The 12,315-nt window shown below is 38.5% G+C and overlaps 1 protein-coding gene across 5 annotated transcripts in view; it reads left to right on the forward strand.

The window, feature by feature from the left end:
* The window catches only part of GALNT18 (polypeptide N-acetylgalactosaminyltransferase 18), a 279,752-nt gene that overhangs the window by 251,339 nt on the left and 16,098 nt on the right, over positions 1-12,315 (forward strand). For 4 of the 5 annotated variants that reach the window (XM_050898158.1, XM_050898152.1, XM_050898156.1 and 1 more), the window contains one exon: positions 9,564-9,728. The exons of the other annotated variant lie outside the window; for it this stretch is intronic. In XM_050898158.1, the coding sequence (XP_050754115.1) occupies positions 9,564-9,728 (165 nt within the window). The remainder of the gene's footprint in view (positions 1-9,563; positions 9,729-12,315) is intronic. 5 annotated transcript variants of the gene reach the window in all.

Raw genomic sequence — 12,315 nt, forward strand, 5'->3', positions numbered from 1 at the left:
GATTACCTGGATGTGACTACGCCCATAGTAATGTGAAGCACTTGGGTATAGCTGTGAAAAGGTAAAAATCTGCTTTCAAACCTGTTGATGCTGAGCTACCAAATGCTTATACACAGATGGCAATGAACTAGCTCAGATTTTAATTTGGTCAGAAGGAGTCAACTCTGGTGTAAAGTATGGACCCGTGCATCAGCATATGGGGACGATGGCTGAGTGTGTTTGCAGATGAGTATGTGTTGAAGAAACAGGGTAAGAAAGACAAGGGATTCTGTAGGAATCCACAAAGAAAACTACGAAGGGTAAAGAGGGATTGATGGGAGGGGGAGAAGGAAAATTTGGATAGGACAAAGTCACAGGAGCCATAAGCACGCTTTTTTAAAAAAGGACACAGTTGTCTATGCTAGAATGGTTCTGATTTTTTTTTTTTTTTTTTTTTTTACTGCCTTTCATTTTTTTCCTGTGGAAGAGTTGTAAAGATCTTGTGCAGAGATAAAAGCAAAACCAAGAGAAGCTTTAGGAAGTGAATCAAGTAAAATTTTAATTTATCCAGGTCTTGTTAATTCTGTAGTTACCAGCATTAGGAAAACTATGGAAGTAAGTACTGAAAGCATATATAAAAACAATGATTGACAGTTCTATTCAATTTAAGAAGTGGAGCTTAAGTAAGAGGATTTTTATTTGCTTGTTTTGAATAAAACCAAAGCAGAGTACCAAAGTAGGCAACAGCAGAATTAGATATTCCACTGCAATATAGGTTCATGAATTTAAATTAAGAAGTCTGGCATTGAGTTCCTGTCTGTTTTCTATTAAAATAATGGTAACATTTTTGTGTCTTTAAGTCTGTATTTATAGAATCACACTATATTATTTAAAGTTTATGAGCAGCTTGGCTTTATTGCTATCAAATATTGATTGTTGCTTAGAGTTCAGAAGTTAATTAGTGCACAGGCATGAAGAAGAGCAAGTAGGTCAGATAATCAGTATGCTGGTGGGTTAATTCAGTAGATAGATACAAATCTAAACACTGAAGTGAAATAGTGAGTAGTTTCCTTTTTACATGCTTTACAATTTAAGTCTAAATTATGGTGTTGCTACGCTTGGTATACTAGCTGTTTGTCAGCTCATCAGTAAGACAAGTTTCATAGTGAACAGATCCTCAACATGGATAACATACAGTTATAATTGTTTTAAAGTTGTATCATCAGGCTGCACCAGCTGAAAACCTACCTCACAAAAATAACATGAATCTTCTACAGGTTGACCTATGGCTTAGGGTTAACTTTCTGTAATTCTCAGTCTGTGTTCTTATGCTTGTACTTCTTCAGCAGTAGGTCTTTTAGGGCAGCACAAGATGCTGCTGATTGTGGCTACAGGACAACACAGCCTCTCTCTCCTGTCACTTCCTACATAATAGTAAATGGGAAAACACTTGATTTTTCTCTTAGTGATGTATTTGTTTGTGTTATTCATAATGAACTTGGATTCTGTTGAGAGTTTCTTATCAGGGTTGGAAAGTTCTTTCATTCAGATGTGTTTATGTAACAAGAAATGCTGGAATAAAAGTCAGGAACAATATAAATAGCCAAGTAACAGCAATGTTAGCTAAATCTGGATTTACTGGAATCCACCAGACTGCTCTTTAGCTGGAGTTGTAGTCAAGTATGAATCTGCTGTGAGACTTTGGACCTAATATGTTAATATATTACTCCTGACAATAAATGACTTCATGGATTCATTTGAAGAAAAATACGGTTCGAAGAAGGAATAAAGTAGTAGTGAATCAGGCTTCTTGTCCCTCATAGTTATTATGCCAAAAGCAGGGTAGCAAATAAATACTGCTGGTGCTGAGCATTAAGTTTGCTCATTATAAATGCAGAGTCATGTACCAGTCTCCAGCGTGATTTCATCTGGGAACATTGCCATAAGGATTACAAATGGCTTTCAGCCTGAAAATCAGTGTGTATTGCTTTAAACTTCCAGTGGGGAGTTGGCAATTTATCCTTCAGATAATCATCTTGTGTTAAGTTGAACATCTTACTGTAACTTTTTGCTACATGATAAACCAGCTCCTATGAATAATTTACTGCAACTGGCAAACCACTTCAGCTCTGAAGTCTTTATAAACTGTGGTGGCTTTTTGAAGTTTAATAATAAACTTGGAGCCAAAAATCTCATTGCACTTAAAGTCAGCGGAACTTCAGTGTTAATTGCAACGGGAATCACATTTTGACCTTTCAGGGCAAACTTCTCATGAATAGAAACACTACATCACATCATTGTGAGGACAAAGCCGTGTATTTGTGTCCAAGTAAGCAGAGCTCATTTACCTTCCCTTGTACTCTACAGCATCATGGGGTTTTGTGCAGATTTTATTTCATGTAGGTGTTTGAAATATTTTCACTGGGCAAAAAAGTTGGCTGAATTATTTGGGCCTTCATTGCTTTCATGGCAGATTTAGGATGTGTTCTGTACTGCACCGCTGCAACACAGCACGTAAGATGTGCATATCCCACCAAAATTATCGTTCTAGCCCTACAGGAAACCTGCCTCAGCAATCCAGTTGGTAATTTTCTAGAAAGAGCAGCAACACCTTTCAGTTTGCCAGGCCCTGACTGACTGGCTGATCTGTACTAGTGAAGTGTGTCCCAAGCTTTTGGTCTGCTCCATCTGGCTAGGCTGAGCCTCACTGCTATTAAGAAGGAACTGAAGTACTAACTGGGGATTCTGCGAATTGTGCTTAGCATGATTCCCCCCGTGTAAACAAAGGTAGCCAAATCTTGTCAGATGAGCTCTAACACCAGGAAAGAAGTATCTGCTACATGTATATGCTAGATTCAGTATGCATTATCTCAGCTCTAAACATTTATAAATCACAAACTCATTTTTTTCCGATTTTGAGCATTCTTACACAGATCTGCTTTTTGCTATGCCCACTTTATGCCTCTGGCACTTGCATGTGCTGTGCATGTGTTTTTCGCAGTGAGCACTAGATTAGCAGAGGATGAACTCTTTGGCAGTTAGATGGCTGACTGTGCAAGTGATATTTCAAGATTACAGCTGAAAGCAGAATTTGTCTAGGAGGAGATAGGTGGAATAGAAGGGCAAAAGGACCCTTTGTTCTGCATGTAACAACTGAGATTTAGGAGAGACTGACTCCAAGCGTGAACTCTCCTTTTCCTCTTCCATGCTGATTTGCTACTTGAGATTGCATCAAGATGGGGGGGAGTCCCTGCATTCCCCAAAAATGAGCAAGGGTATGGCTTGGTCCAATGGCAATAAAGGGTGAAGCTGCTTCTCCTTTATTCTGGAGTTGGTCTGAGTAGCAGTACTGTATGCAGCTTTTGTTTTCATTGCAATATTGTATTGTAAGTTTTCCTGATAGTCAAGCAAATTTTCAGAAAAAGTTAGGCTTAGAATATTAAATAGAACATGTAACATACAGCAAATTAGTTCACCTGAAATGCAGGTGGGGAAAATATCTAGGACACTAAATTTTCTCTAATCATCTCTAGTCATTATGAAGATTTCTTAAGAATCCTAGGCTATGCAGCTCTCAACTACCACTCATTTGTGTTTTCATCTTTTAGCTGTCTCTTTAGGACAAATAAATTTTGTTCTTAAAAAAAAAAAAAAAATGTTTAGAAAAAATAACAAGTATGCCTTGACTAAATGATCAGGGGGCTGGAGCACCTCCCCTATGAGGACAGGCTGAGAGAGTTGGGGTTGTTCAGCCTGGAGAAGAGAAGGCTCCGGGGAGACCTTATAGCAGCCTTCCAGTACTTAAAGGGGGCCTACAAGAAAGATGGGGAGGGACTCTTTATCAGGGAGTGTAGTGATAGGACAAGGGGTAAAGGCTTTAAACTGAAAGAGGGTAGATTTAGATTAGCTATTAGGAAGAACTTCTTTACTGTGAGAGTGGTGAGACACTGGAACAGGTTGCCCAGAGAAGTTGTGGATGCCCCATCCCTGGAAGTGTTCAAGGCCAGGTTGGATGGGGTTTTGGGCAACCTGATCTAGTGGAAGGTGTTCCTGCCCATGGCAGGGGGGTTGGAACTAGATGATCTTTAAGGTCCCTTCCAACCCAAACCATTCTAGGATTCTATGATTCTAAATCTCACTCTTTCACCTTATGAGGATTTTGGGAACCATTTTATTATTTTTATTAATGTGATACCAATCTTAGTTTGCTTGTCTTCTATTTTGTCTTAATGTGAATAATCAGAGAGATTATTAGGTGGAGCAAACAGGAAATGAAGCAATGGCCTTAGATAGGACACTCCTAGGAAAATAAATTCAAGCAAGCTACGGAATTCTTGGTCCTTTAGTTGGAAGATGCCATTTTACAGGCACAAGGATATTTACAGGCCAAGTTTCTCAGCAGATATAAAAAACCCCCACCTTTTACAGTCCAGGGGAAGATTAGTTCTGCAGGTGATTAGTTATGAGGTTGTTCTCTGAGAACACGAAAGAGACTGAAACAGAAGCCTTGTGGCAGAGACCTATGTCAAGCTTTGAAGGCAACTGATATGCTTTTCGTCAGACACAGGTATGAAGCTTTTGTTACTTGAATCATTTGCTTGCTGTAAACCTTCAGATTAATAACACAAGGTTTTGTTTTGAACAACTTCTTTTGCATCACTTCAATCTGCTGCAAGCCCCAGGCTTCCAGAGGAAGTTTCTTGAGGACACTGAATGCAGCTGGACCTGTATTTCCCTGTGAGGGCAGGGAAAGCAGGCAGCAAGTGGCAGCCTCCAGAGCCAGCCTGTCAGTGTGTGAACAGCACTCATCGACCCTTGAAAAGCACCTGGTGGGAGTGTGGTTGAAGGACATGTGGAAGTGCCCAAGGCTCAGGCCCCACATTGACTCTGACACTTTGCAGATCACAAATTCTGCCTACATTTTTACAGAGTTTCTAACTGACAGTAATGCTGAATCCTTATAATTTCACTTTTTGAGAAGGTAAGTGCCTTTTGTCGAACCTAACTGATTTCCTGAACAAAGGTGCTCCCTTCCAGTTGCCCAGGAGACATAGTTGTACATCAATACTGTTATGGTGAAAGAAATAGGTGGTAAAGTGCTGTGGGCTAGAACAGACTCATGAAATGTAAGGAGGCTTATTTTGTTACAGAACAAGGGAGTTGTTTGGGGTTTTTTTAATCATGTGCTTTGGTACCAACATCCAAGCAAGATTTTTTCTGTGGCAATTCAGTAGCTCCTCAGGGAGTATGTATGTGATGGTGATCTGAAAATGTGTGGTTGTGTTTTGCTGAGGCTGCGTCTTCAGTGAAAGTGCAAAGGAACTTTGAATGAATGCTGTAAATCAGCGTAGAGCAAGTGTCTTGACTTCAGTGAAACTAAGCAAATGTTTGGCTATTGAGTCTCCAGTCCCTTAAACGAGGACTGCTGTGACATTTGCTGTTGTAGAAGAAATGAAAGGTCCAAGTTCTCAGTAAAATTTTCAAAGTTACCCTAATGACTTAATAGTCCATATTCAATATTCGGTCATTTGGACTTCCAAGAAAGTACTGGAGTGACTGTTCAAAAGTTCCTTTCCTAAATTACTGCAACATTTCTATCTTGTGTTAGTTGATGGTGATGTTGCAATACTGTAGGAACAGATGTGCTGGTAAAATGTGTTTTGCCTGTGTCTTCTGAAGTGTTTTAAACAAAAGTGCCTCAGTTGTCCATTTTGTGCTGAACTGGACTGCAAAACAGCTAGCGTACTTGTTGATGCTTGTTAAAAGCATCCTCTTGAAGCAGTACTGCTGTGGGCATTTATCTATTTAACAGCTGGTTTAAATCACAAGTACAAACTGTTTTTTATAGGGCTACACATAAGATGATAAAACATGAGCATGGTTTTAATCTGTAAGATTGTATCTTACCTGCAGGTCAATTTAAAGTATGATCAATAAAAAGTTATATATGTGCATACCTAATAAGTACATTATGAGATGGTAATTCAGTTCACGTAACTCAGCTGGTTAATCTCCTACTGCCCACTCCAGAAAGGTAATTTGTGTACCATCTTTAAACTAAAAACAAACAAACAAACAAAAAAAACAACAAAAAAGAAACCCAAAAAGTATTTTGGAAAATTAAAATAATCAAATAGAGACAGGGAGATATAGTGTGAAAGCAAGTAAAATATTTTTCTTAATATATGAAATTATTTAAAGGGAAGCTTTACCATGGTTTAATGTTTAATAGCTTTAGGTTTCAGAGTAGAAGAGCATTTCGAGTTTAATCAGTAGTGTCAATAGTTAATTCTGTTTTACCAAATGGATGTCCTCCCTTCATCCTGACATAGTTACTATTATGCTGTCTCAGTGCAGGGACTGTTTTATCCTCGGGTTGGGGGAAAGGAGCCAGGGACTGTCCATAGGTTTTAAGAAAACTTTTCTGGCCAAGTGCAGCACAAACCGATACCTCGCTGTTTGCTAGCATGCTGCTCAAGTAGAATTTGTAGAGGGTATGTGCTTTTGATGTGATCCCTCCATTAGAAAAACGTAGTAGTCAAATTACTAGCTTGTGCAATGTTTTCAATTCTGAAATAAGATATGGTATTATTGGATAAGATACTAAAATATTTATAATAATATAGAGAGTAATTAAATAATATCCATATTACTGGATAAGCAAAGCAACATCCTGAAAGAGCCTAGTTAGAAGGACTAACTGCCACCGTACCACAGGCTGTTTCAGTTTGAGCTTACTTTTACATGCCACTTAAGAGCTGAAAGGTGCCTTTCCCAATACTAGGTGAGAATACAAGATTTCACACCTCTTTTTCTAAACTAGTCCACAATGAAAAATGAAGTGATATTAGCAGGTAGGGTGAGCTCTCTAAAGATAAGCAGCAACCTGCTCATTATCTCTATTAAGCATAATTACATTTGATTGTTCTATTTCTGTACGGTTTTGCCAACAAACAGAATTGGGTAATTCCCCCAGCCAGAGACATCATTCTGCTTCTGCCCAGAAAGATCCTCAGAACTGAACCATTGCTGATTTGACGTAAAAAAAAAAAGCTGGTGGAGTTGCACTATGAATTGGGCTTGCTTTATCCAGGAAGATGAAATGATTACCTTCAGGCCACTCTGTGAAAGGCTGAGGAGACTGAGCTAATAAAAACAGCTCAGCCCTGAGGGTTTGCAGGTACACCACTTTTTTTGCACAAGCAACCCTGAGCTATAGTGTGGAGTTCTCAGAGTTACAGGCAAGCCTGCTCATTTGTTTTCAGTGACTGATGTGTATCTTTCTTTAAGAAAAGAAAAGAAAAAATGCAAAAGCCCTTGATTTTCTTATACTGTGTTTCCTGTAGTGACAATGTGCTGAAAAAATGGAATTAACAAATCACTTCCTATTAGTAAAAAGTGCAAATAACTGACAATTTCCCTCTTATGTTTCTAGTAGTAATTTTAGGCAAGAGACAAACGAGCTGCAACAAAATGTTCGTCTGTAGAGACAATGTGTCCTAACAATCCCCTTTAATGATCATCTTGATCTTACTGCCTTGCTATATCACTACCTCAGTCTCTCCCCAAAAAAAGCATCTGGATAGGTCTTAAACCTATCTAAAATAGTTGCTGTTGGTCTGTCTAGAAAGTGCGTTCTAAATGTTTATTGCTCTTCTAAAGCATCAGTTCTGTTTGCAGGAATGTTAGGTATCTAACTTATGGATGGAGTCTGTTGGGGTGTGGTCTTGTTAGTCCTTCCACAGTTCTTACAGTTTACTTCAATCAGTAATAACCAAACATTTTGGAAATGTGCTCTGCTAGGTCCTTTTATTTACCCTTTTCTTCTCCTCTAAGGCATGACTGAACTATTCAACTTTTCTCTATTCAGACTCTTAAAACTTAGACTCACCTCAGTTCAGCCAGCTCAGATTTCTGTTACCACTTCTGTGAGGTGAAAATAATGAAGCTTGATGAAGGGGGTTGAACCTTTGATTAGTGTAAACCATTAATGCAACTTCATTAACTTTTATGCAACTATGTCAGTTTACATTTGGTGCAGATCTGCCCCGGAAGTGTTCCAGGAGGGTACACAGAGGACATAGTCTTGCACAGAAACACCACCATTTGTTTTGATCTGTATTTAATCCCTGCATTGACGGATTTCAGCATTCAAAGTTGTTTTTTTACATTAAGCTCCCAAATCTCTCCTCAGTCCTGGTTTGTTCTGTTTCTCTGCTTTCTCTCCTATTTGCAATTAATATTTTATCAGAGTTTTCACAAATAAGAACATGCACAAATAAAACAAGCTACAACATCAACAATGAACAGATACCAGGAGATAGTACCATCAACCTCTGGAACAGAAAAGATTCCCAAATACACACAGCATAATTTCCAGCTCCCCTTTTGTTACAGACACATAGAATGGATACAGTAAGATGACGGGGACATTAATTTGGTGCTTCTGTTCAGCTCTTGTCTGTTGTGACTCTGATACCACTAGAGTTGTCAAAGCCTTACACCTACCCTTAACAGATAAGGCTGCTAAAGCATGATGTTGCCATTTCATCTTTCTCATGGTCCTCTCAAGAAAAAGGTGTGATTTTAGCAAAATGAATTCTGTTTGTGATTAGCAAACAGACAATCCCAGCATAGTCCTGTGTTACCTTTCTCGGCTTATATGTAACCTGTTACCTTCAAGAGGACAGATTATCAGCTCTGTCTGGCAAGCTCACCTTCCTTCCCCTTCTTTTTCTTTCTTCTAGAGAAACCACCCACATATCTGTTTGTAGTCAAACAGAGTGGAAAGAATTTGTGTAATAGAATAGTCTCATGCCTTCGGCCATAAGTGTAATCACTGAGGCCTATGAGAGCACTCCTTTGCTACAAGTCCAGAGCAGCCAGTGCCTGGTCCCTTTTTCCAGTCTTTTGTGTCTGTGTGTATTGACATATACAAAATAAAATGAGAACAGATAGCCTGAAACATGGCCATTCTGCTCTCTCTCCTGCCGTGTATCTGTCTGTCACCAACTGCTAATAACTTTTCATTGTATATACTGGATTCTGGTTAGCTGCCTCAAATTTGTTTTTTAGCATTTGTTTGTAGAAAACCTTCATTTATCTTTCTATCTGTTGTATAAAAGATCGAGATCCTTCCTGCTGAACTGCTGTGCTGCCGTTCTCTTTTCTTACCTCTCCAGTTAGGTATTATCCTCAGATGAAATAGTCTAATCAGAGTTGATGGCAATATTCAAACTAACCCCACTTCCTGCTAGAGGGTGTACATCTTGCTCTTTGAAGACCCATGGTGCACGACCATATGAAACAGAAGTAAAAAGGCACATGATGAGACAGCAATCAGTTTTGTTTGCGTATTTCCAATTAAGTAGTTAACCAACATTTACTTGTTGGTAACAATTAATTGTTAATTTAGAACAACTTTTAAAATGTTGTGTTGCCTCCTGCATGAAAGGAAATAATTTAAGAGCCACTATGGGGTCAGCCTACTGCTATTCAGCATATTTATCTTTGCCATTTGCTTTTTGGTAAAAGTGCTGCTTCTGTCTAGAGGCCACAAATCTTGTTTGTGCTTCCTGTTGCAGAATGTTTATTACACAAGCAATCAGCAGCTCCATGTGGGTGTTCTGAGTCCCACTATCGACGACGATGACAACAGATGCCTGGTGGACGTGAACAGCAGGCCCAGGCTCATTGAATGCAATTATGCCAAAGCCAAGAGAATGAAGCTTTACTGGCAGTTTACTCAGGTAATTCTTGCTCAGCAGACATTTCAGGAAGTTCAAAAGCTCTGTTTCTTTATCCGAACTGTGAGTAATCTGTTTACTAACAGAACAGAACCAGATCTATCCTTGCTTTCTTTGCATGGAGCCAGGAAGCTATGATTACATTTGATCCCAATGTCAGCTACCTCAGGAGGTTATAAAACTTGTCTTATGTTTTCTGAGTTCACAAGAAATTATTTGTTTCTAAGGCAGAGTGACTGCTACAGAATTATCTCTAATTTTAAAAAAAAGTGATTTTGGTAGAGTCAAATGCAAAGTAACCTATTTAGGAACAAGAAACAGAAAGCTTTTTTGTTGTTGTTTGGTTTTTTGGAAGTAGCAGCTCAGAAAAGGGGGTATTGGATCATTGGTGATAACAGCCTCATCATGAGCTACTTTTGCAGTTCCTTACTTAAAAAGGCTAATGCTTTTGTGCGCATGTGTGAGAGAGAGAGAGGATAAAAAGAAGTGCAAGAAGAGGCTGAGAAGTGACTTCACAGTGATGAGAATGCTGATAGGACACTGAGTCCAGGCCTGGTGTCTGCACTTCATAACCGATTTAGAAATACAAGGGAGAACTATAAAGAAGCCACAAAAGTTCTGGGGCTAGAAAACACGCTCTGCAATATAATGCTTGCAGAGATCACTCTGTTCAGTTTAGCTGAGAGGAAGTGGCAAGGTGACTCAAAGCATATCAGTGTTTCCACAGAGGGACATAGGTTATCCTGAAGACAGAACAGGTTCCAATGGTTGGAAGCTAAGGATAGTCAAATTTGGTCTTTCAAAGGAAGGTAAGATTTTCCTAAGGTAAAAATTACGACATGGAAGTTTACCATGTCAGGTACTGACATGTCGGTTGCTTAGGATAAATAAAATGAGATTACAATACTTTCTAAAATACCTGATTTAGCTTCTATGAAAAATTTAATAGCTTGTGCAAGTTTGACTGGTCACAGTTGCTCCTCTGCAGTTTTGAGGCTACAAATCTAGTTGTGTACTCCAGCCCATGGGCTGAGGCTCATCATTAAGGTAATTTTATTCCTGCATTTAATTTTTCTCTATCATCCATGTGGGTTTGCAAATATCTTTTCTGCTAACTCATTAGGTTTTTTTTCTTTGACTTCAACAGCCATGATCAGTATATTTTAGGACATTGGTAATACAGTTTAGCATCTACCTTAGTGCAGAGAGCATTTGGACAGTAATCAGTAAAGCATGCTATTAACGTAATTTGTATTTATACTTGGAAGTAATCCAGATCTTTGTCTTTAAAGGGTAGCTCTCAAGCAGCAGACCTTAAATCCCTAAGCTGCAAAGACATCCCAGCTTTCACTTTCAGTCTCCTCAAGGGAAGAGTTTTAATTATGTCTTCTCTCAAATTGTAACAATAGTCTCATCATAAGGGGGGGCCTCACTGTGGCCATCTCTCCACTTGATTTTTGGTACCATTTTTAAAAAGTATAATTAACATATTTATTTAAATAGTATTTCAGAAACATTTTAGTACTGCCCACCCATTCAGTGATTGCTCTGTATAACCCAACTCTTTGGTGACAATTAATGGTTTCTACTCCAGAATACTGCTGCTGTTTTGTTATACTAATTATATTAGATCTGATTTGGGGGGCAGCAGTAGAATGCATTGATAATTTAACTATTAAAAGCTTCAAAAATGGTATTTAACTACTTTAGGTTTGGTTTCTGTCTGTATTTCCATTCCATGTTCCAAATACAATCTCCCAATGAAGGTGCAGTGCTGTCAAACTAGACTCTATGGACTGTACCTAAGTCTACTACAAAGAAACTTCTGCACAGAAGTGAAAGCTAATTAGTTGTTTCCTTATGATAAATTTAGAAAGAAATGAAATAATTAAAAGCTTGCTGTTCAAAAAGGATTTTGTTAATACCCAATGCAATTAAAATGCCATTATTTCTCAACATATAGCATGGTACATAGCCCCTTGTACGTTCTGTAAGCTAGAAGAAAGCTAATGAGAGTAATCAAGGCTTGCCAAGATCAACCGATTAACTCCATTTGAAATACTCCCATTTAGTCTAGTGAAAGGATGTGTTTCTGTGAATACACTGGAAGCTGTCTATCTGAAAAGAGTCTTTTTTATTATGTTTTTAAGGCTCTGGTATTTATTTTCCGTATTATGCAGTGAGCAGAACTACTGAAAATAAGCAGGCCTGTAAGTATTGATACTTATGTAGTCTTGAAGTTTGTGAAATATTAATTAAAACGTAGATGCTGGCCATAGCTTTTTATAGCACCTTCCTTTGGCTGCAAGTATGCTTTGACTTCTCTGGATTCTCTAGCCATTCAACAAGAATGGCTGATGATATAGATAATTAAAAATAGAGCAGTGCAAGTAGAGAATTGTCTCAGAAAGGGAATGGGAACAAGACTTACCAACCAGAGCAGGATAAACCAATTGAACTAGGTTTCCCTGACCAGCACAAAAATCAGTATTTGCCCTGCATTCCAGACATGTATCTTAAAATTTGAATGAGGAAACTTTCTCATTTTTTTCTGCAAAACACACTATATTCTGAGAGGCACCATGATAGT

Source organism: Gymnogyps californianus, chromosome 5 (genome assembly GCF_018139145.2).
Source record: "Gymnogyps californianus isolate 813 chromosome 5, ASM1813914v2, whole genome shotgun sequence".
Classification (NCBI taxonomy): Eukaryota; Metazoa; Chordata; class Aves; order Accipitriformes; family Cathartidae; genus Gymnogyps; species Gymnogyps californianus.